The sequence below is a fragment of the Nanorana parkeri genome, unplaced genomic scaffold (assembly GCF_000935625.1).
Source record: "Nanorana parkeri isolate BGI_ZX_2015 unplaced genomic scaffold, ASM93562v1 scaffold601, whole genome shotgun sequence".
NCBI classification, from domain to species: domain Eukaryota; kingdom Metazoa; phylum Chordata; class Amphibia; order Anura; family Dicroglossidae; genus Nanorana; species Nanorana parkeri.
Genome location: NW_017306869.1, coordinates 73,428 through 99,745, shown reverse-complemented (window position 1 = coordinate 99,745; position 26,318 = coordinate 73,428). Strand labels below are relative to the sequence as shown.

Genomic DNA, 26,318 nt, shown 5'->3' with positions numbered 1-26,318 from the left:
CTTGTATATTGTTGAGAAATACAAATCTCTCTGAAGTAGTGACAGACTTCTAGTCTTTTCATTCACAGAACGGAGCAAAATTAAAATCCTAACCGAATCCTGCAGGGAGAGGAAACCCACAATTGTGTCAAGAGCCTGACCAGCTACTCAAAGAACATGTGCGTTTTAGTCCTCCTCCCTGTGTGCTATAAAAAGAGACTTTCTTTTTTACTGTGAAAGTTTCGGTCATCAAGAATGAAGACACAAGGAAAGAACAAGTGCCTCCTTTCAGAAATGAACCCTTGTGAAGGTTTGAATGCCAAAGGGGTGTTTCACAATTAGGCCTAATAAAATGCCACAACGTTTGAGTGAAATAAGAACTGTGTGTGAGTTGCATCATAACAAGCAATTCAAATCAAACTATTATTCTGCCACAATTGTTATCAGTGTATTCTTGAAGTATGGTTGCTAGTAAGCATCATAAGCATTTCTTATTCCATTCTATGTTTTAGTTAATAACAAGTGTCATGTAACACTGCAGCCTGCAAGTCACAGGATGAATAGTACACCATATCCCATTTTGAAAAGCACAAAGCGTTGCCTTTTTTCCATATTATTTATAGCTGCACTAATCTTTTACAGGGTCAGAAAACTGCAGAGCTGGAGAAAGATAAATATAGCGTTCTCGCTGCCAGTGCACAATCTGGATGGACACAAGCAGAGATATTAGTTTCAAACAACACAGCCCTTCACTGTATCACTGCATATCATCTGTATTGTCACACTTTTATGACTCACCCAATGATGAAGCACGAGACTGCAGTACCAAAGAAAGCATAGGTCAGAATAGAACCGATATTTCTAAAAAAGTGTCTCTGTAAAAAAGGAAAATTAACAAAGTTAAAGCCGTTTATTTCATGTTTGCATCAATTTAATAGAGTGCAATCAGGTACACAAACTGTGAAATCATTCCTTACTGAACAGGTACACTCTAACAAAGGTAAACAACCTACCAATTCACTAGGCGCAAGTGACATCAGTCAGACATGATGTTACTGGTTTATAAATAAAGCTAAGCCCTCATTCACACTGCATGCACGACTGCACAGAAACCTGTGCCCCGGAGGAACAACTGGTGCATATAGCCCTACGTTCACCTTAATCACAGGAGGCACCTGCACGCCAACCCGAACTAAGACTTGCTCAAAGTTAGGTAGGTCCTGCAGATTCATCCATCAGACCTCAGTAACCCTTCCAGTTGTAATGTGGATGGCCTTGCCCATCCTGTTTTTTTCTCTCGTGTCCCTTTGTAGCAGTCTGGGGTTGCAGACTTCTTGGTTGATCTCCTAGAGTCCTCTACCAATCTTAGGGGTCATTTAGCTGTCCTTATGGGATATTACGATGTGACAGTTTTCACATTCTTTGCAAATCTCATTTATTTGATTGGTTGTCTAGCCAGGCAACTTCCTTAACATGGTATCTTCCTTCCCTGATACATAAGTGTAGAAGTGTAAGGCTTGGACCTTCGCATATAGACCAGCTGGTCTTCTCGAGGACCTGACCCCCCTCATCCTACTCTGGACCACCCTGGTCCAGCAAAGCATCCTTAGGAATTTACACTAGAAAGTTTACAGCAGAAAGTTACACTGCCCTGTGCAGTAGCACAAGAGAAAAAAAACTGAGTGGCAGCTGAAGGAGATTCCAGACACAGGTGTTTAGCCAGTATACCAAAAGGTTTAGTAATAGCATCCAAATGCCAGGGAGGCAAACTACCAGAGGACCCATCCAAATGTACAAACAGACCCCTAATTTCTGGAGTGAGGGTGCACATCCATGCAGACCTCTGGTTTTCGAGTCCTTTGGGTCTACGAGTACTTGCTGCTGAAGTGAACGCAGACATCTTAACTCTCCCGGATGTTCAGGGAGTCTCCCTCTATTAGATAGCAGCTCCCGGACACCGAGGAGAGAAACATTTTCTCCCGTAAAGGTTTACTCTGCTAGAGTAAACCTTTCCCTGCTATCTGGTTTTGTTTTGTTCTTCTCGACATCGGGGCCACCGGCCGCCGTCAGTCAGAGAAAAAAAACCCCCCAAAACAACAACAGTATAGAAATGAATAGCTAGATTGCTATTGGCTATTTCAATTTACAATAGCCAATAGCAGACTAGCTATTGCACCTGCCCACTGCTGCTGTCAAATCAGCATAGGTGGACCTGAATTTCTCCATCAGGACCTGATCAATGTGAACGAGAAAGGTGGGATTCCTCAGATCCCTCTGTGGGCCTCCTGTGCTACGTCACAAGCACACACTGGTCGCTCATGCTAATGACTGGTTTCAAGAGCAGGTCTGAAAAGACAATGTTCCTTGAAGGTTAAACAGAATACATTTTCCGGTCTAGCTGAATAAATTTACCACCAGAGGACCAGTCTTGTTAATGCAAATTGGGATTTATGTTGTTACAGAATGTTTTTTTGTAAATTGGATAGGCATTCAGTTTAATGTTAAAGGAGAACTATGGGGTCAGTGCTTCTCCCCATAGATCTCCTAAGGGTCATGGGAGGACATAGATCAGTATATAGCGGGCTACTGCTCGCGGTATACTGAGACCGCCGCAGCCAGGATGGATCCTGACATTACTGTCAAGATCCACCCAGCTGCGTGATTGACAGCTGGCTCTGCCCATCTAGAGGCAGAGTCAGCTGTGCCCGCCCCCTCCCACGTCCGTTCCGCCAGTCAGCGCTGGAGGATCAGAGCAGGGAGGGGGGGGAAACCCCTGCAGGGAGCCGTAACTGACAGCGACGGCTCTCTACAGGGACATGATCGAGAATTGAGTGAGCGACGGTATGTGTTTGCTCACTTCCCGATCTATTGAGCCGACACGTGAAAGTTTCATTGTCACACGTCGGCTCCAACTATGAGGATGAGTGAAAATCACTCGCCTCATAGTTCTCCTTTAATTCATTTTTATCATTTAAAATAGTGCAGTTGAAGGAGATATCTGATCAGAAACCAATGTGCAATAGCAAAAAAAAAAAAGCAATTGCAGAGGACAGCAGTAGAGAACAAGTTTCTCAATAGATTTTCACTGTAGAATACGCAATTTATTTTGCTACAGGCCAGTGTTTAAGGTTGAGTTAATTTGTACCTGGATTTCCTCTTTAGGAAGAGGAACATATACACTTCTCACGGTTTTAAATATTCTCACGTTTGAACTAAAGAAAGCATACAGTCCTTGTGGTTTTTTTGAAGCAATACACAAGAAAACGCAAACATAAGAAAATTTTATTTTAACGAATACACGCATTGTATTACTACTGAGTGTAAATAGTGACATCTGGTGGCTAAATGTTCTGCAACAGAAGCAAGAACAGTCTTTGTGAAGCCTAGTATATCTGCAGCCATACCTAGAATAGGGTGTGTATAACAGCCAAAAAAAATTAAAAAAATTGTCCTTGTGTGTTAAAAAAATACTTTCATGGGCTAAAAAACACTTCTCTTGAATGCAGTTCCTGTCATGGGGATCAGACATTCCATCTGCTTGATTTGTGCTAAGTGAATTGTCACCTACCCATCCCCAGATAGCATGCAGCAGGCATCAAATGATACTAGAGCTGTTGCCACCCATAAGGCTTCCCCAGATAAGCCCACATAGTGGTGCCCTACTGATAGAACTTGGCAATTGCAGTTTGCGGTCACATGTCTACATCACCATAATGAGCCATAGGGCATCCTCTTCTAGAACACCCTTGACATAAACATGCACAACTGTCATGGCTGGATAAACATATCAATGCACCAAATATACTGTGAGGTGGACAAACTGCCTGGCGAGCTTAGCCCTCTGAAGTCTGGGGGCCCATTTCATTACAACATACTTCACATCTAATATTTTTATCTATTCCTATCCTTGTGACATCACTAATTACAACTTTCTAAAACCTTTAAGAGGGACTCCTTTTAGAACAAAACTATATAGGAAATGGACACATCCCTGTCTAGCCGCCAGTTATGCAGATCCTTTAGAATAAATACACCAAAAATGATCTGTTAAAACCACAAGTGATTTTTTTCAACGCCTACTTTTCCTGTATATTGGATTTACATCATTACAAATGTAGCAAATTAGAGGTTGGATGAAAGGTTTAAAATAGTTACATACTTTCTGTAGTTAAAATGACATTAAAGTCCCAAATTTATTCTCCCTCTCCCCCCATGCTGCTTTAAGGACTTACCTTAAATGATGCCCCTTGAGCCGATCATCTTTTTCCTTCCACTTGTATTCAGCAATGCCTCCAGCGCTGGTGCAGGTCACTGATGCATCGCAGACTGCCATCTCTTCCTGTCCCACGATGTTTGTCCGACGCGCACACTCACGGCTGCGTGCATTCAGCTCCACTGCGTCTCTCTTCTCCCCACCGAAGATCTCTACTGCGCATGCGCCCGCCCCATAAACCTGCATGGCCGCTCGAGAAGCTTCAGATCTTCGGACGGGAGCAAGCAGCGGAGACACAGGTAAGTTTTTACCTTTTTGGTAACTTTTTTATTTTGTTTATATGTTTTTGCATAGCAATATATATTTGCTAAAACAAAGGAGAGTTTAATTCTACTTTAAAGCGGACCTTTACCCCCTTCTACTAAAAATCGCAGCAGGATGCAGCTCTGCATGCGGATTTAAAATTATATTACATTCATTAGCTAAACAAACGTGTTTTTCATTTACTTACAAATAGACATCTACTTCCTGGTCCAGTTCTGGCACAAATGATCAAAGTGCCAAAGCGTTGCATCTTGGGAAGGTTACATTAGCAGAGCATTGCTGGGAAATCTCATCTGTAATCTCATGAGATCTCAGGTAAAGGCATTTTCCTCCCCTGAGATGATGTGCATGGTCACATGTCCTAGTCACATGTGCCAGAGTTCAAGGTAGTAAAGGGAGAGCTAGTAACCTGCCCCTAGTTAACATGGCCACTGCAAGAAGACTGGGAAGGAAAAGAGAAATAAGGTATGCAAAGAATACAAAGCAAAGACGAAAATTATCTAGATGTATGCGTTTGTAGATTGTCATTATTAAACATTTCTAAAGGTGTGGTTGTTATTTTAACGATATGGGTAAAGGTCCACGTTAAAGAGGGACAGAAAGAGGGACAGAGAGATTTGGTTCCAAAAGAGGGACCAATTGTCCCTTCAAACACTTGGGAGGTACACTAACTGCACATGACATCACTACAGGAAGCAGAAGCCACTAATCCTGCATGTAGCACCCACTGAAGAATGTATTCGCAGGCATAAAGTGTGCGCCATTACCAAAGTATACTGGGAGCATTGTCATAAGCAAAGTGCCATAGCATCCAACTCCCGGCCCACCCCTTGTTGCTCAATGCATACAGCTGTCATCACAACTCTCCCAGATGTCCCGGGAGTCTCCCGCTATTAGATAGTGGCTCTGTAACGCCCACAAGAGAGACATTTTATCCCGGAAAGGTTTACTCTGGAGAGTAAACCTTTCCGACTCTTCTCACTAGTTCTGCCGAGTATGAATAAAGTTTTTAGATATAAGGGGGGAAAAAAAGTGTCGCCCATGCCTGCACATCCTGTAGCTGTGGCTGGTCAGTGGGAGGGGTTTAGGCATGGCAGGGAAGCCAGCAATTGGCTGGAGGCGGAGGTCCCTGAGCCACCTCTGGGGGACACCTCTGTCCATTCATGTGCCAGGAGTTTAGCAAGACAAAAGTAAACGCCAATTCCATCCCCCAAAAATGATCAATTAAGTGTTAACAAGCAACTGACCAATAATAAAGAAGCACATACTTACCCAGCAAAGTATTTCTTTAAACTTTTTGCCTCGCCCAGCCACTTACAATTATGTTTCTAAAAAGCTGCCACCAATTCACTTGGCTCCACTTCCCTGTCCAGTACAAGAGCACAAGGGACAGCACAGTCTCCGGCAGCCATCCAAATACTAGCTTGAAGGAGGGAGGAGTGAGGAGAGGGGAACAGGGGAGTAGCGAGTGGCTTGCCTTGCTGTGTCTGTGTGTTTGTGGAGAAACAAACAGCTTACTAGAACACACGAGGGTGGCTCCATAGGACCCTGCAAGGGAACGGAGCCGCCCTAAATCAGGATATCAGGACCAGTACCCAGGGGACCAGCTGATTCTGCAAGAAACTAAAACTTGCAAACATCAAGAAGCAGCATCTATTTTAAGTGATTTCATCAGTATTTGAAATAGCTTAAGAACATTTTGACTTTAAAATCACTAAGTTTCTATTTAGTCAGAAGATTCATTTCTGTAAAATCAGAGTATACTGTAATCCTCAATGATGAAGCCTTACACTTCACTAAAAACTGTTTTGCATCAGGATAATTTCAAGTGAATGCACATGAAAAAAGAATCCATGCAGTGCACATACTCAAGAGGGTCAGCAGGGATGTCACTGGCTACATAGTGAACAGAAATATCAGCATACATGTTTAATGAATTACATTTTATTATCACATTCACATAAAAAAAGCACATTTCTGTTTATTTTTTTTTACTTTTTAATTTTACTTCACCAAATTATACATTGCCTTACTTTATAACCGTTTTTCCCAAACCAAAAGAATGATGGGGGTTGATCTTACCTTTTTTAGACTATACCCTGCATGAAAAATGATCGGTGGCAGTAAAATGTTGAAGAAGACTTCTGGGTCAAAGGTCACCTACAACAAATGATACAAGCTTTAATGGGTGAAATCTTAAAACATACAGCATATTAGTACATATCAATTGAATGCACAAGTGTGCACAGATTACTGTGTCTTACATAATGTTTAAATCAAATCACAGGTTTTTTTTGGCTATTCTGGAAAAAGAAACCATACAAGTATACCAGCTCTACTACCGCTGGCATTCCCATCAGGTACATCAGTATTGAGAAGTAGGTTGGCATTTCAGATATTGCAGAGAAAGTTTATTTCTAGTCTAGAGAACATTTGAGGCTATCTTACTCAAACAGCCTCCTAACCTTTAGGGTTTCTCCAGTTAATAGACAATAATAAACCATGATTAATAATGATGATATAATAATAATAAATAAACCGATGTGTCTTATTTGTACCGGCACGACTGAGTATTTCTTGCCTGCAGCTGGTATACTTTAATGTTTTCATTTTAAATCTCTAACATGTATGCCATGGACCAATTAGCTCCCACTAGTCAACTATTATACCTATTTTACAGCAGCGGGATCACCCAAATATTGATTATATTTCATACAGTTGTAGCGCTCACCCCCGAAGGAGCCGCTGAATAACCGGGTGTTTCTATCCCCCTACACCAATGTACCGCCCAAATGTGGATCCACAGCACACCAACACACCTTTGAACAGTTTTATAGCAGATTTAATCATAACACAACATATGAAAGCAACTATGGCAATAGTATACCCAACAATCACACGAAAGGATATTAAGCAGCAGGCTAAGGCACTCTGCAACACAGTAGCTGCTGCTATCTGCTGTCAGCACTGATGTAATCAAGGCCAATTATCTTTAAATGTCCTCCCTTGAATGGGGTGTATGTCCCTTTAAGGTTTCCCTTTGGCAATGCCCAACCCTTCCTAGACTACTGGCCAGTAGTGGTGTCCTAAGCTAGACGGCGTTGGGGCCCTTACTGTAGTGCAGGTATGAACAGCAAACAGGTTCTCAATGAGGCCAAAGGCCTCTCACCAATCCTCAGGTCAGTTGAAAAAAAGATGGAGACTGATAGCAGAAGCTGGACGTCCTCTCTCTTCAGCTCAGGCTCAGTAGGGGAAGTCATCTGGGTCACTGGTAGGAGGTTTTCACTCATCCAGGATGTTTGCAGTCATCTCAGGTGGCTCCGTCTGGCTCTCGCTCTCTCTCTCTGCTGGGCTGGCTGGATCACTCCGGCGGCTGGTTCAGCCGTGCAACTAGGCCTCAGTTCGGGCGCTCGAACACAGTCTCTCTGGTTCAGCAGATGAAAATCAGTCCTTCAGAGTGCTGCTGTACAGATTCTGTGTGTCCCAACCTGTCAGTGGGAATCACACAGCTCTGTTGCATGCAGTCTTAATTCACACAGTGCCGCACACAGGCCTGTCTTCTCCAGATCCCCCAGTCAGACTGGGCACGCTCAGTCACTGCAGTACATAGCCCTCCTCCTTCCTCTCGCACAGCATCCTGGGAATGGTAGTTCACAAGAGCTCTATTAGCAATCCCCAGTGTCAGCTCTGCACTGCAATCCCCACAAATCTCAGCTTCAGATTACACACAGGGACAAGTTAACTCCTTACAGTTAGGAACAAGAATCGCTGAGATAGCACATATATGTATATTATATAGGGGCTACACAGTCGCATCCTTCTGTACTTGAAAACCGCTGATCTCTTAACCACTAGGACTATGGGGTTCTTCATCCTTCTGAACTTCTAATGTAGAATCGTTGAATTGTTTGAAAGAGTACTGTATGTGCTCTGTGATACCAACCACTCAGCTTTTACCATGCTACTATGGCAGGTTAAAAACTGCAAGAAAATTGTAGACTACAGAACCAACCCATTTTACTTTACCCCTTGCCTCTGCTAATTGAGTATTCATTTCAAGTTTCCATTAAAAGAAAATGGTTAACCAGCAAACTAGCTGCCCAATATGACTTCATAAAAAGTACAAACCACTGCAATCCAGGCTACTCAGGATCTTCAGTGCAAGTCTATTTCAGGTCACAGAAAAGCCTTATGGGCAAAAACAGGACATTTCAGTGATGGCCTTTGAGGCAAGTCTAAGAAAGTGCAGTGAAGCCCGAGAATGTTTCTGACAATAATAGATTAACTCAAAGTAGAAAATGACTGTCATAAGCAAGTTATTTGTCTCAATAGAGACTATAAATGCAATTAGTGTCATTCTAAGGCAGAAAGTACAGAGTCTGATATCTAGTCACAAAGTATAACCCCACTTAGAGTCAAGTAGCATGATTCAGCCTTTGATAGTTTTTCAGTCCTTGATACTAGAGAGGTTCTATATATAAAAGGGCATACAAGTACATGTAACAAATTCTGAGGCAAGCAGTCACCAAGTCATACCTCATGCTATAAGAAAAATAAAACAGGACATAAATCTGAATCTATAACATGAATTAAGCTTATGTCCAATTGTGCTTTTATAATAAATGGCATTATATAAAACAGAGAAAGTATCATGATACAAGTACATACGTAAAAATATCAAATGCTGCATTTTTATTAGAATAGCCAATTACAAATATATAGTATGGTGCCAAATTTAGACCAATATTAATGTTAGCTAAAGTGTAACTCATACATTTGAGCATCAATAAGCTGAAGCATTATGGTTTGTCTGTTTCAGGTCTGCAGATAATCATATAAGCTATGGGGCTGGCTGATGTCAGAGGAAATTTCAGATATTACATCTTAATTATAGACACATATTAAAAAAATATTTAATCCAGTTACCCATTAGTTAAAACTAATTACATTCATTGTTAAATAATACTTCTATAAAACCATCTTTATAAAAGCTTTGATTTCCTAATCATAACAGTTTAAAATGGACCTGTGGGATTAATAGAAGTTTTAACATCATTAAAAAAAGGCACCTCCAGGTACCCTCACATACTCCCTGATTTTTGTAGAATGTCTCAGTAGCCTGGACAATGTGGTGCACTAATATGTCTTATTGATTACGGAGCTGCCCATCTCATACAAACTATGTATTAAGGTATGTATATCATGTATTGAGGCAAAGAAGACAGAGTGCCAGGCCATATCCAGTAACACACAGGCACATTCCCTTCTTTACAATGTAAATGGTAAAACTGCTATTCAGCCCCCAAGTTTGCTTTACAAATGTACTTATTTTGCCAACAATAGTATGAAGAAAAGGAAATTAGACACTAAAGGTCATTAAAAAATGATGGGTGTAATCCAAATAAGTGTACTTGCTAGCAGCAGTGGCTCCCTAACAATACTGCAGGGCTGGGAGGGGGTGCGAGTAAAGCTGGGTAGACAAAAATTTTATTTAAAAAAAATTTGGTTTTGGACTGTTCGTTTGATTTTCGAATAACTGATGACTGATTTCGACCGTAGTGACGAAAAAGATCAAAGGAGGAAGCTAGAAAATGTCTCAAACATGTGAATTCTAACTGTGAACATGGTTTTCGTTTGGCAAATTCCGTTTATTTCCAAAATGAAATGGTAAAAGCTAAAAAATGACATTTCCAAAGATAATGGCCAACTCCCTGAGAGCATTATTGAATGTTTTGACTAGATTTTTTTGTACAACTGTAATACCCAGCTTAAAGTGTATTTCCACTTTTGCAGCCAAATTGGGATAACACCTATTTTTTTTTATTTTTTTTTAGCAATTGCGTTTATTGAAAGAATTAACATGCATAGATATAGGTAATGCAGTTCCAATACAGATATGAATTGTGGCATTATGTGCAGGATGTGTATCACATAAGAGAAACAATGCAATGAGTAAGGTAAATAATACTCATAGGTACATGTCAGAGTCATAACACAGGTAGGGTTCGAACCCAGGAAGGGGTCTTGTAGCTAGAGTATAACATAGTGAAATAAAAACAAAATTCTAACCAGAATAACCATATTGGAAGACTGCAGTATATCAGTTCTCACATTCGAGTGCTTTAGAGGTCGGTAGGTGTATTAGGTCTGAGTCAGTTATGTTGGGGGAGTCAAGCCCCTCAATGTGTCAGTGTGCGGCCTGTAGTGGTCATAATAAAAAGGAGCTCAGGTCTGATTTGTGGTTAACAGAGAGATCCTTGTAGATTAAGTCATCCCATTCTAAAGATGTCATGCCGGTGGTTTGGGAAGATAGGTCTAGCAAATCCATGGAACAGAGTTTGAAAAGGACAGGTTTCAGGTCAGATAAATAAGGTGGGTTTTTTGTTATCCAGTTTTGGAGAATTATATCAAGCATATAGGATATCGTAGAGGTCCAAAAGGGCGTAATTTTTGAGCAGGTCCAGAAAAGGTGGTTCTGTTTAGGTCTTGGTGCATTGCATTTAGGGCATATAGTTAGTGTGGTCGTGTTTGCAGGCCTAGGCAGAAAGTTGAAGGCACAATAGGCCCCGTTTATCAATTTAAATTGTATTTCTCTCCATATTCCCCTGGTGGTGGCAATACCTATTTTATATTTGGATATGAAAGAACAGTAAAAACTGACTTTTTATGCACCACCATGACCACTTTAATTTATATCAAGAGTTGAGCACCTCCCCATGGAAAAATATCTATAATTATCATTGTTACATACTAATGCTATCGCATAGAAATTACTTGGTTAACTATCTCTCTTGTATACCAGTTGAGGAGGTGCAGGTTCATGAGAGGCATACAATGTCACAGTTTTGTAAATAAGACTATATATGTTGATGATTTTAAACTTGCTATATATTTTTACCAAACAATGTACACAATAAATACATACATATTAGGGCTGCGGAAATTAACGATTAATTCCTCGATTAATCGTTAACATTTTTGACCGATTAAATTGCTTTTGATCGCTAAGGCAAATACTCACTTCTCAGCCGGCTTCCGGGAGTCCCGTCGGAGGTCTGGTGACGTCACGGACATCGACGTCACCGGACTCCTCCCCCCTTCCCGAAGTGGCTCCGTCGGCTAATGAAGGGAAGGGGGAGGAGTCCGTGACGTCGATGTCCATGACGGCTAACGAAGGGAAGGGGGGAGGAGTTTGTGACGTCGATGTCCGTGACGGCTAACGAAGGGAAGGGGGGGAGGAGTCCGGTGACGTCGATGTCCGTGACGTCACTGGACTCCGTGCCCCCTATCTGGCTCCATAGTTTGATTTGTCATCCTCCACATTAGCGGTTCCCAACCTGGGGTGCAAGTACCCCCAGGGGTACTTGGCAGCATATTTAGTTACTACCTTTTTTATATTTGTTACATGTTCTCATTCACATAGCATAAGCTATGCTTCTTGCAGTTTAAATTGCTTTTAATTGGGTTAGGGTTTTAAGGGTTAAAATTTCTTCCTTCTTTATTTCTTTGAAATGTTAGGCAGGGCTGTGAGGGATCTTGTCTATTGAGATGTGGCTTGTCCATTGTATGTTAATCAAGATTAAACACACTTTTCATTGGGACAGATCATCGTGAAAGGGCTAAGAAAAACCTGGAATCAGCCATTCTGTCGGATTTAACAAAACATTAAAAAAAAAGGTAAGAATTTTTTTTGAAAGTTATTTTTCAGTATGCTGTGTGAATAGAAACACGTAATGAACATTTGGAGGGGTTTTCCTAAATTTGACTGCAAAAGTGGAAAACACTTTTAAGTGTTAGCAGCAGTGGCTCCCAATCACTACATTAGGGCTGGGGAGAGGGCATGAATAAGTGTAGCAGAGGAGGACCCTATGGGGGATGCCATTAATCATTTCAGGAGAGCTAGGCAGAGGGGGGCTGGATGATGAAATGACAATGGGAGACTACGAGGGATATAAGCACACCGTGTGTTGGCACTATGAGCTGTATCTCCAAAGAAGCACAGAAACAAACTGACCACACCAGCATGGATAAAGAAATGATGTACACCAATGTTTCAACTTCAAAACATTGAGAGAGAAGGCTGCCGTCTTCAAGGGCACTGGGAAGTATCATCACAACACAACAGCACCTTCTCCTAGTGTATTAACATTTATTGGATATAGCAATCAATATAACCAACTAGCTGACGCGTTGCTGTGCTTTCCTTTACCATACTAGCTCTGAGGAAGGGGGAGGCTCCCACGAAATGCGTCAGCTAGCCGGTCTTCTCTGGGACCTACTTTGCAATCTATTGCTTATTCCAATATACCTCTATGCGAGTAGTTTTTATTGCTCTATCCAATAAACGTTAATAAACTAGGAGACGGCGCTGTTTGTCTATTCGTTTTACAACAGCATGGATGGCGAAGGGTAGTAGGGGAAATGGCAGAAGCACCAGGTATCTGACAAATTGACGCTCTAAAAACACCATTTACAGTACGAAAAATAAAGAAACAGATGCATATACTGTATGTAATGTTTTGGGGGTAACATACACTTTAACCACAGACAGAGGAGATGTACTCTGTCTATGGAAACATAGAGGTGATAGTCACCCACACACCAAGGCCCAATACGTCCTTTTACTGACAGCAGATACACATGGGATCAGAAATATGAGCAACGTTTCGGAACCTACAGAGGTCCCTTCATCAGGCAAATAACAGTGACCACTATAGGTTTTGGACCTTGGTGTACGGGTGACTATCTTCTCTACGTTTGAATTTGTGCAGTGCCAACCGCACGCCATTCCAGCACCCTTTTACGTACTACAGTGGGATTCTGGTCTGGTGTGCAATGGGATATCTGTTTATTGTCTATGGAAACTTCTGTTGCCTTTACAGCACAACAGCAGTGAACTCAAGAGTTTTCTTACAGGTACAGTAACCCATTCTCCAAGGCTGGGTCTCATTTAACCAATAAAAGCTCAGTTAAGAAAATGAATCCTGTGCTGAGAAAAAACATGAATGCTGCCATTGTTGGCCTTTATGTTGAAACTCTAGTTGCCTGGCTGTCTCGTGTCTCAAAACTTTGAGTCATTGATCCAGAACAAGAATGTAGCTAGAGAAATAGGAGCAAAGTCAGAAATTCTCATCTGCACATGTATAATCAAGTTACTTAATGACATAATTGGATAGCATGATAGCCAGGAAAATCTTTTTTTAAGAAGGGGAATGTTAAAAAATGTCAGCCTTCAAATTCTCTCAATACAGGTTCCATTTAAAGCCACCAAATGCTAACCTTCATTACTGGTCATAACAGTAAATGTTAATATTACTACATGGCCATTCATATGTAATCTTTAGATAGGCAGGGTGTTTTTTTAAGAAAAACTTACCTTTCTTAGCATGTCATTCTGCTCCACATTATGGATCTTCTCAGGATTAATTTCACCCCTTAAAGTGTATTCAAAGAACTTCCCACTGACATTGACTAGAAGCGTGGTATAAGCCCTTTGTTCTTCAGAGCAGCTGATGGTTTTGTCATTGGTGCTGGTAGAAGGTGTGCCGTATCTTATTATCACGCCCACAATAAGACCTGAAATAAAAAAATATATAGTTATGGAATTTGAAAGACAGCATTTATCATTTTACATAATTTAAGGCAGAGATCTCAAACTCAAATGACTTGGGGGCCACTGGACATGTTTTCTTCTTCCATGGGGGCGGCATGGAAAATTTCAAACTCAAAATCAAACTATGTACAGTACTAACTAGTGCTTCCTGCCAGTCACTGCTTCTTGCCAGATGCTTGGCAGTGTTTGCTTAGTTAGATGAGCTAAGTCTGCCTTAAAGCAGACCTCCAGGATTTTTTTTAACCCTTGCAGTGGGGCTACCCAGACACTGCAAGGGTTAAGTGCTAGTTTGTGCCAAGGTGTTAAAATAAGAAAGATATACTCACCCAAAGCTCTGAGCCAGCCGTCACGGTGCTCCCCTCCAGCCTGTCCCATCCTCCACAGCACATTGGAACGTTCCTCAGCATCCTGACATCTATGCACAGTGTATAGACATGATGGATTACTGGGCCTTAGACTGCTGCAGAGGTGGGGGAGAGACATCCCAGGGACCAGTCTAAGAAGAAGCCAGAAAAATCTGGAAAGTTGCATTGTGACTAGCAAAGTCAGCTTCCCGGACATGTGGCAACCCTAGGGCCTGGCCGTCACCGCGTCCCATCTACCAGCTCATCTGTGACCCTTTCCCCTCCACCAGCTCATCCATCACTGGTACTGTGAGATCTCTGATTTAAGGGATTGTGTTAATGGGCAAATGCACCTTGCTTTTGACAATAGTTTGCGAGTCTTCTGAGATCATTTAGAATTTTGTGAGATTTGTGCTTTGACCTGCATGTGATTTGACCTGCAAGTGGACCTCCTTTTGACATGCATTTGACCCGCTTTAAGCGGCTTTTGCATTGCCATAGACGTGTATAGGGAGAGAAGCAGTTCTGACAATCAAAAGCCCATCCGCACTGCCCCTAAAAGCTCATACTGTACAGTATATACCACATTTCAGCTGAGTGTAAAAGAAATATAATGTTAAAAACAGGATCTCAATCTATCCACGTTAATAGAAGGGTGATATAAAAAAATTAAAAAAAATCTATAATTATGCGTTTAAATTACCATTTTGAAGATTTCGTTTAGAGCAGAATTTTATTACAGTCACAAGTCTAATAAATACACATACAGTACAATGATGGCCATTCACTAGTGAATAATTCAATAAGGTGGAACATCACCGTGACAGCTTCCTTTTTACAAAAGACAGTAACTCTTTCACTAAGTTAAAGTTTATGTGAACCCTAAGCCTAATTTGCAGTATGTTTGTCATCATGCCTCACTGTATAGTTTTTATAGAACCTTTCATGGGCAAAACTTCATACATAGGTACACAGGACTGACTCAACAAGGAAATAAATATTCCAAAAATAATAAGACCAAAGCGTAGTCATGCCTTGGTCGACTATGAACACAAAGTAGTCCCCATAGTCTTTGCAGCACAAATGTAAAAGGGTAATTAAGGAATTGATTCTACTGAACCATCCGGCTCAGTTATTACATAAAGCCTAGAATGTATTCTTCATATGAGAGATAATTATGTATAATTTCTGCATATCTATTGAAGAAAACCCTTTAAGAATGCCAGATGAAATTGGATAGCCTCACCACAGCATGTGCCAAATTAGATCTGAGCGGCGGTGGAAATACATATTCCATACCGCATACAGAATATTAGCACACAGAAAATAAGGGTCTATTGCAGAAGTACACACACAGCGACCACTGAAAACCTACATGAGTCTTGTTCTTCAAAAGATGAAAGTTTTTTGTTTTTTTTACAGTGTTAGAAACAAGAAGTCCATGCAGGTCAACCCATAATCAACTGGCATTAGAAAGTTGACATCATAGCATTAACACACATTTACTCTTTAGGATTAGCGAAGGGCCTGCCACTTTACAAGAACACTAGCCTGCCACCAGCAAACTAAACAACCAGGTTTCACCTGAAAAACTTGAACCTCAAGATAACTCCCCAAACACAACAGTGCCTGCTGAGGGTGAAATACAGCCAACCATGCCAGGGCACCTGATGCCCACCACCAAGGGACTCCATGTCGCACACACGAGCTCAAGAATGGCTCTGAAGGGAAAGAAATGTAGTGACCAGAGGCTATACAAACAGGCAGTAGGGACCCCATTATGACACATTTTGTTAGTTTTGTTTTGGTTTTAAATACTTCTTACTTTTTTGCAATTTTAAATAAAATGAAAACTCAACATGATGTGATATTACAATTTATAAAGATTAAACCTGTCAAAATTGAATCAACTCAACAAAATGTGGAACTATGGCAAATATGTAAAATGGGATCCAAGTTAAAAAAATAACCCTAATTTCTACCCGACAGGTGTTTATACACGTTTCTGCTGCTAGACAAAACATCAGCACTCTAGCTGTTGAACTACTCCTATTACGCTTTGCAAGACTGACAGATATATGATGGGATTGATAGTACCACAGCTGCAGTTGCCTACCCCTGTACTAGACTGTTCAGCAATGATAGCAGCTGGAGATCTTGTTTCCTGTTGAGATACAAGAAAGAAAACAGATGGCTCCCTGGCTTAGCTTGTACAAACTCTGGCTGGCAAGCCATAAACCCCATTCACACTTATGAAGCTCAATGTAGCTCTTCCAATGTAGTACAACAGCTGGAGATCCAATGAAAAAAAAAAAAATTATATATATATTTTATTCCTTAAGAGAACTATGGGGTAACCTTTTTATCCCATAGTTCTCTTAAGGGTCACAGGAGGACATATACTAACCTCTTCCTGTGACCCAAAGCTCAGTACTGAGAGCACCGCAGCCGGGATGGATCCTGACAATACTGTCGAGATCCACCCAGCTGGCTTATTGACAGCAGGCTCTGCCTAAGAGCAGAGCCAGCTGTGCCCGCCCCCTACCCCATCCGTTCCTCCAGTCAGTGCTGGAGGACCGGAAAGGGGGGGATCCCTTCGGGGAGCAGTGACTGTCAGTCATCTCTGCAGGGAGATGATCGGAAAGTGTGCGGGCGACGTTATGCGTTTGCTCACTTCCCGATCAATAGAGCCGACCTGTGACAGTTTCATTGTCAAACGTCGGCTCTAAGAGGATGAGTGAAAAATCACTCACCTCATAGTTCTCCTTTAAGGGACTGACTAAATGTCCATCATTTATAACCAGGAACATGTATTTCTATTAGGGATGCACCAATACCAGATTTTCGGTATTGAGTACGAGTACCAATATTTATCTTTCATATTTGCCAATACCGGTACTTCCGCAGGTATGGAGCCGGCTTCCCTGGCAATCAGAAAGCCAGGTGGCATGTCATTACCCGCCACCCAGCTGGCTTGGCCGGTTCAATGCGGAATGGCCTGGAAGCCGCCTTCCCAGGCAAAAAGCATCGAGCCGGCTTCCCGGGCAATCAAGAAGCTGGGTGGCGGGTAATGACACGTCACATGGCTTCCTGATTGCTCAGTAACCCGGCTCCATGTTCCCTCGAGACACTGCCAGGCAGAGGAAACCTCCGATAACGGAGGTAAGTTTAGGAGCATTTGAGCGAGTACTCGTCCAAATACTCGGTATTGGCACCGATACTGTACTAGTAATTTCTATACTTTGGTCAATAATTACACAAAATGTAAGCTTTCGAGAAATTAAGCCTCCACCCGTGAGCCCTGAGAAACGAAACACTGGAAACCCCCTAAAATTTAGATTGTTTTTATAATAGACAAAATTATAAAATGCCCCTGTAGACAGTTTTTAATTACAAATCTGAAAGATGGTTTGTTTCACATTTCCAGATATCGGAAATATGATCATTCTGCTAAAGGACAGATTAACAGCATATAACATTTTGGGACGATACTGAAGTGGTTCGCAAGGAAACAAACAAAAAATCCATTAGACGGTAATAAAACAATATTTAGGGAAGAAAAGAAAAAAAGATTTTCTATAATACAGTCTTGGGGGATCAGCCAGTTTAGGCATTAAAACAGACATCCAGCTGCTACCTACATAAGACGTGGGAAACCTTAGCATCACACAGCAAAACTCAACGCCTGTTTCTGAGCCGTATGTTCCCAAGCCTCTGCTCTCCTTTACGATTGTGCTTAAAACACATTACAGTTTCCTATAAGGCAAAGTCCACTTTTTCAATAAAACAATATAAATAATTGCACACCTCTTCATAAAAGAAAAAAAAATGTGCATTTCGATAATTTTTTTTTCTTTTATTGGAGCCAGTAAAGCGCTGCAAGTGGATGGCAGGTGCAATGCTCTGGCTCCTGCAGAGCCTTCCAGCAGTCCCTGTCCGTACTGAGGTATAGACAATCAGTAACAGGGACAGGAGGAAGTGTCAGTGGACTACATGGGCAGTGGCAGACAGGACCTGTGGTTTTCTCCATTCACAGCCCTTAACATATGTGAAGACAGCAGTAAATCAGTTGGTCAGTATTAGAGTGCAACCCTGGCTTGTATTTACAATCTACCTCTCAATCAAAATAACAGTCCTGGTGCCCGTTACCTTGGTATTCTTTTATGCTGCATAAACATACTTAAAAGCCCAACAGATCCAGCTTCGTCCTCTTCTCTTGCACCACTCTCCTACTATAGGTCCCATCTCACATTGCCATCTTTCTTTTGTATGTCATGGGGAGCTGTCTCTTCCTGGTTCTGGCAGCTGGCCCCCCAGATCTTACACAGGCACAGTTTTGGATAGCTTGAGATACGGTTAGATTCAGCCCCCGTCAGAGTTATTATTTCTCTGTCCTATTGAGGACCATACAAAAAGTGATGACAGGTTCAAGCATTACAGTATTTGTACCTAAAATGCCACCAAACATTTTAAAAAGGTAACGTTTGTGGCACAAAGATAGGCAGAGCCAGCTGTCACTCCCGCAGCTGGGTGGATCCAGACAGTATTGTCGGCATTCGTCCTGGCTGCGGCGCTCTAAGTATATCGGTCAATAGCTCGCGATATACTGAGCTTTGGGTCACGGGAGGAGGTTAGTATACGTCCTCCCGTGACCCTAAAGAGCACTATGGGGAAAAACACTTGCCCCATTAGTTCTCTTTTAAGAGTTGTAAATGTATCAAGATTCAAATGTCTCCTGGAGTTGCATGTAAACAGCCAGTTTAAGGACCAACCAAGTTGTGTCTGCATCAGGTTTTACAGAATAAGAAATGTTACCATTGAGATGCTTTGCACTGTGCTTATAAAACAGCCAAGCAAACATGTACTGGGTTCCATCAACCCCCAAGGCTGTGTATGAAGGACTCAAGTAGGTTACATACCAGGTATACTGATAACGCCAAATTTTAGCATGCTCAGTGATTTTTTTCTCTTTAAGCTTCATACCATGTTTTACACTTTACTAAGCTGCTATCAATCACCCTGACACATAGGGGCTAATTTATAAAGCATAAGTAAAAGATGGACACCGGCACTACAAAGCACATCCAGTACGTCTATTTATTCACGTACTTGTTGCAAATGCAAAACACAAGATACAACGTTTCCGGGTCTGACAGGATCCCCTTCATCAGGCAAACAAGTGATCACTTGTTTGCCTGATGAAGGGGACCCTGTCAGACCCGGAAACGTTGTATCTTGTGAATAAATAGATGTATCTTGTCCATCTTTTACTTATACTTTGACGGAAGCCACCAGTTGACACCTGCTGCACCAACTTCTTATCTCATGGAGCAGCAGTTCTGAGTGCGATGGGTACACGGACTGTAATTTATAAAGCATTCGCAGGCGAGTACTGGCACTAGATGGAGCCGAGCAACATTTCCTATGCCCCTCCGCTCCATCTAGTGTCAGTAATGCCACGAACTTCAATCACCTAGATATACAATGGGCGAACGATTAATGAATCGGCCTATAAATGGGACAGCATAGACACCAAATCAGAGTTGGAGAGCATAAAAATATAATTAGTTCTATTAGAGAAACAAAACCAAAAGGAAGGTGCATCAAATAAGCATTTTATATCAACTTGCAGCTCTTCTACTCTAGTTTGCAGCTACTTGCCTAGCTAAGGCCTCTTGTACTGCCCTCGCTAGATGTCATGTGACCGTTTGCAGTATTTTGTTGCTCAATTTGATCTTCATTGGATTTTGGATATGCCCGACATTTAGCCCTTTTAACAGTACCTCACTCTTGTCTAATATGTACCTGGGCTCCGAGTGTCAACAATGGGTCAAAACACAGGAATATACAGTATCTGCAAAGGGCCAAGTTATGCTTAGAGTTCCACATCGACCCAATTTTAAAAGTAGGAAAGCAGAAAAAAAAGGCGAAGGAAATACAAGAGCACAAATCCTTACCTTTAAACACAGAAGTATCATGCCAAATAATGAAACCAAATAGTTGCAAGCTGAACTGTGAGTCAACAACCAACAGAAGTGGTCTGACAAGATTTCTTTCCTCGAGGTATAGAACACAAAGTATGCAACATAAGTTGTAGGGAGTGCATTTTGTTTTCAGAGCAATAAATGCAGTCATCTACATTTGGGGCCCATTTACACTATTGCTTTGTGGCCACACATTACATGTCTTGGGCCCCTTTCACACTGGCTTTCTGATCAGGTCTGCCTGTCAGTTTTTCAGGTGGATCTTATCGGAAGCCCGATGTTAGTCTATCGGCAGTCAGATCTAAATGGACGGGCATCCGTTCACATCCAGTTGCCCCCAGCTCTGGCCAGGAAAAAAAAAACCAACAGATCAGAGTTCCATTTCACTGGGCCTGATCGTGCCAGACTGGAGGTAATGGACCATTTACATCCCATTCCCGGGTCCATTTATTTAAAAATGTTTCGCAAGATGAATGAAAAAAACATGGACGGACACAGATGTCACAACAGTGACAACTGTTCCAATCAGTAGGGGATCCATGCACAGATTCTCTACTGATCAGACCGTGTGAAAGGGGTCCTGGTGTGATGCAGTGCCTATCATTCTGAATGGTACCCAACATACCGTGCTAACAGATGTGCATCGCAAAACAGGGCAATGCACCGACATGTGTTGTGGTGCAGTGCACTGGCAGAAATGCTACATGCACCTTTTCTGGTGTGTTTTGGTGCATCATACAGCTCATAGGCCATTAGAAGGTGTGGGCTTTTAAGTAACTACAAGATACTGCGCACACACATACACACTGTTGGTTTGGTGGTTGAAAGCATATTTATCATTAGCAAAGAAAATTAATTTGAACTTTTCCAGCTGCCAGCAGGGGCAATATCTATATGGTATGTGCATGCTTACAATATGTAAGGTAGGATAACTGGCTTTAGGGCTTGTTCACACCATGTCCGAACCAGATACGGAGCAGATCTGCAAACGCAGTGCGCTGTCTTCAGTCTGCCCATCACTTTCAAAAACATCTTGGATTCCCAGTGTGCTTTGCATCTCTTTCCCTGCTGCTTGATGTGATGCAATTTTAATTACTCAAGACTTCATATCCCATCATGCATTGCTTCCAGCAAGCACTGATAATGTTACATTGTTCAGTCGTTGAGTTGCAGGGGGGCTCTTTGAGAGTTGTGACACAAGAGCCGAGTGAAACCGTGTCAGTGCATTGAGGAAGTACATTCTATGGGCATCTTCAATAGGTAAGTAAGTTTACATCTTCAATAGGTAAGTAAGTTTACAAACTTCTAGATCTATATGGTTACGTGGAGTGGGGTTAGACCTTATGGAAAATCAATAGAGAAATACATATTTACGTTTTTGATCACAAATACCCTTGTCACCAGAACAATAGAGAGGAATTCAAAGACACTTATTGTGGTGACAACTCTCTAAGAAGGTACTTAACTTTTGAGAGACTTCTTGTTGTGTCTACACAAGACATAAGTAAAGGGCAATTTCTCCAGTGAGATGCAGATGGCAATAAAAACAGGAATTTTAAACAATCCTTTACATATACTTTAATCTTTCATGTACAAGGTTATTCTTTATTTACTCCTTCAAAATGAAGAGTGTAGCTTTAAGTATAGGTTACCCTAAAACATCCTATCACATGTATGTGTTTGTAATTGTTGTGGGTAGATTTAGCCCATTACCAAGATCCTTATTTCTTCTAAAATACTTTCTGGTCCTGCCAGCCCCCCCCCCCTTCCTGTCTGTTTCATTCTGACCATGCCATGTATGGAAACGGTTGCATGCTGGTGTGTCCAACACACAGCGTGCCTATATCTCCTGTGGTCAGTCTGGCCACCAGGCCTCCCACCCGGCCCTGTTGTGTTGAGACAGTGGCTCCCTGCGGGAGTCTCACCATCAACACAGCAGCCTCTGAAAGGCAGTGTATGAAGACGGGTTAAGTACTTCCCCACTGTGTGAGGTCATCCTACCCACCCACTGACTAAACCAACACCCCCCCTCCCCCACTATGGGGGAGAAGGAACCAAAAGGTGCGGGGTGCAGTCATGTGACCTCCAACAAAAAAGAATGTAGAATGCGACCAAGCTCAGTGATGTGCGAACTTGGTACTCTATTGACTGTGGTACGGATCAGGCTGAGCCCCCAGAATTCCCATTTACTGGACCATTTTTTTAAATTATATTATAATTTTTTAATTTCATGTTTCAAACTTTATCATACCCGGGATGTCTACTGGACTCTTGTTTGGACAGATTTTAGGTGAGTTATTCCTAAAATTTACTAAGAATTGCAGGTCTACAATAGATAACACCAAATTTTCATGCAAAAAAATGTACCGCTTTTGGTACAAAATTCCTGACATAATCATACCGCCAGGGAGGTTAAATAAAAATATGTATGTATGCTAGATATATACTTTCTTACAATGTGCTTCTGCTGTGCTCCATTCACATATACACTCACCGGCCACTTTATTAGGTACACCTTGCTAGTACTGGGTTGGACCTGCTTTTGCCTTCAGAACTCTCAATTTATTTTTGCCATAGATTCAACAAGGTGTTGGAAACATTCCTCAGAGATTTGGTCCATATTGACATGATAGCTAGCATCACGGGCCCAAAGTGTGCCAAGAAAATATCCCCCACACCATTACACCACCAGCCTGTACCGTTGATACAAGGCAGGGTGGATCCATGCTTTCATGTTGTTTACGCCAAATTATGACTACCATCTGAATGTCGCAATAGAAATAGAGACTCATCAGACCAGGCAATGTTTTTCCAATCTTCTATTGTCCAATTTTGAACCCTTGCAAATGTAGCCTCAGTTTCCTGTTCTTAGCTGGCAGGAGTGGCACCCGGTGTTGTCTTCTGCTGCTGTAGCCCATCTTAATTCAAGGTTCATCGTGTTGTGCGTTCAGAGATGGTATTCTGCATACCTTGGTTGTAACAAGTGGTTATTTGAGTTACTGTTGCCTTTCTATCATCTTGAACCAGTCTGCGCATTCTCCTCTGACATCAACAAGCCATTTTCCTCCACACAACTACCGCTCACTGGATATTTTCTCTTTTTTGGACCACTCTCTGTAAACCCGAGAGATGGTTGTGCGTGAAAATCCCAGTAGATCAGCAGTTTTTTAAAATACTCAGACCAGCCCGTCTGGTACCAACAACCATGCCACGTTCAAAGTCACTTAAATCCCCTTTCTTCCCCATTCTGATGCTCGGTTTGAACTTCACCAAGTCGTCTTCACCACGTTTAGATGTCTAAATACATTGAGTTGCTGCCATGGTGATTGGCCGATTAGCACTTTGTGTTACCAAGCAATTGAACAGGGGTACCTAACAAAGTGGCCGCTGAGTGTAATTTACAGTACAGCTGAAAACAGAAACTTTTTTTTCCATTTCGTATAGCGTATCGGAAGGTCATAACCCCTGTCAGCTTTTTTTAGGGAGATCACTTCACTTCCTGTCTGATTGCCACAAGAAAGAAGAAATCCCTCAAAAGAGAGGGAAATCCCTGGTGGTCTTCAGGTTCACCAGAACTAGATTCCCCATTGGGAGATTTTCCATCTACTCCCATTTTGATTACAACCCATGAATTTTATTTACACTTTAATTCAGTATTAACATTCACCAGGACAAACAGAGGGTGAATTTCCCTAACGGAGACACAGACAGCAACATGAACCTGATAGGTGTTCTTACTCTATCCAAAACTTTAAAAAAAAAAAAAAAAGGTTTTGGCTTCAGTTGCAATTTACCTCATCCCAACCAATCAACAATAAGCTTACATTCATTCCGAGTAGCCAGATATGAAAGATGAGATCATTATGTAGAACACTTTTATAAATATACCCAGAGGAGTTCACCTAGTCCGTATACACAAGCCGATGGGAAATCACTATATGCCTTTGTTAGATATGCTGGAAACATACTCAATGCTAATACAGATTGACAGAAATATAAGTGGTCTGCTATTAGGAAAAAGATCAAATCAGATACCAAACAATAATATTCAGTCTATAAAAAGGACAACATATCTTAGAACACCAGTATGAAATCTTAATATGAACAAAAAGGCAGAAAAAATAAAAAAAAGTTTTGAGATAAGGAATGAACATATGTTCATCTGCATTCCAGTGCATTCAGCAAAACATCAGATACCTTTGTACTCTGTGTAGTGATCTCATAGGGTTCAATGAACCCAAGAGGCTCCCGGTATGCTAATTGTAGCCAGAAGCAGACAGGAAAAGGGCGCTACCTAAGCGACCATGTACATGAACACTAAAAGGTCCCGCATTTTACTGGAATAAAAATGACAAAAAAGTATAGTTACTTTAAAAGAGAAGGGTTCACATGGAAACAACAGCATTACAGAGAACCAGCATGTCCACTAATTGAAGATGTAGTTTTCCCAGTATGTATTCCATTCATAAATGGCTACACTTTCATCATATCATAAAACACTTGTCAGACTTTGTTTGTTTTTCTGTGTCCCTGGAAGTTTCCCTTCAATTCCTGTCCTGGAGACGCGACATTAAAGGAGAACTATGAGGTGAGTGGTTTTCACTCACCTCATAGTTCTAGCTGACCTGTGACAATGAGACTGTCACAGGTCGGCTCAGTAGATCGGGAGGTGAGCGAACACATACCGGGTTCGCTCGCCTCTCGATCCGGTCACGGCTCTCTGCCGTGACAGTGGGAGGGGCTGGATTTCCCTCTCCCCGCTCCGATCTGCCAGAGCTGACTGGCGAAACGGACAGGGAGGGGGCGGGTACAGCTGGCTCTGCCTCTAGATAGGCAGAGCCAGCTGTCACTCACGCAGCTGGGCGGATCCCGCCTTCTACGTCGGGATCCGCTCCGGCGTCTCAGTATACCGCGAGCTGTAGCTTGCGGTATACTGAGCTTAGGGTAACGGGAGGACGCTAGTTTGTGTCCTCCCGTTACCCTAAGGAGAACTATGGGGAACTATGGGGAAAAACACTGACCCCATAGTTCTCCTTTAAGTGAGTGGACTTAAATCAAATTGAAAAAAATTTTCCATTGTAGGATTTTCCTTCACCTTCTGGTAAACGTAATCTACCTTCACTTTCTGTTCGGCTGACAAAATCGAGAGGGAAAGTCTCCTCAGCTGAGACACAGACAGCCATAGAACCTAACCATTTCCTAATCTATCCAAAAAAACACAACGCACAGAAAAATTTTAGTTTGCTTATAATTCATTTTATTGCATCTTTTGGTATCTGCAGATAACCACTGCCTGCATAGTAACAACTACTATTATACTGTACGCTTTGTATTGTATATTATATCCATATGCAATAGCCAATACCAAGGATTTAATAACGTGCTATAAAATAATTCACCTAAACACTTTTAGATTTTCACAATCAATATGTCATCTTCACTAATGTAAACATTTAAATGTAATCAAGTACGCTGCTTTCAGGAAGGAACCGAACACACACTCTGTAGAGTAGGGCATAAGTTAGTTTACCTCCTATTGGCAGAGTATAGGTTTACTTTAAATAAAATGTTCAGTGATTTTGTACACATTTTCTTCATTACTTATTTAGTATTTTATCCAGCCAGCAGAGGGAGCTCTAGTCTCCCTTTTACATAGTTAGCACTGTATCATTCTCAACTGTGCTAAATGAAGCATTTTACAGAACTGAGAAAAAAATAAAATAATAATCTCAGCCGTGACTTCTACCTTATCAGTCAAACAGAGCTTCAAATCCAGCTGTGTCTACTGAGCTATCCCTTTACTAACCTATAGTGGGCAGTTAGAAAATTAAGACTGATTGGTTAGCGCACTCCGCGGGAGG

The 26,318-nt window shown here is 41.7% G+C and overlaps 1 protein-coding gene across 5 annotated transcripts in view; it reads right to left on the bottom strand.

Annotated features, from left to right (window-relative positions):
* SLC9A7 (solute carrier family 9 member A7) overlaps nt 1-26,318 on the bottom strand; it is an 80,098-nt gene that overhangs the window by 30,194 nt on the left and 23,586 nt on the right. For 4 of the 5 annotated variants that reach the window (XM_018562816.1, XM_018562818.1, XM_018562819.1 and 1 more), the window contains 3 exons: nt 13,893-14,092; nt 6,599-6,676; nt 778-854 (listed from right to left, as the gene is read on the bottom strand). In XM_018562816.1, the coding sequence (XP_018418318.1) occupies nt 778-854; nt 6,599-6,676; nt 13,893-14,092 (355 nt within the window). The remainder of the gene's footprint in view (nt 1-777; nt 855-6,598; nt 6,677-13,892; nt 14,093-26,318) is intronic. The other variant, XM_018562820.1, reaches the window with a different exon arrangement.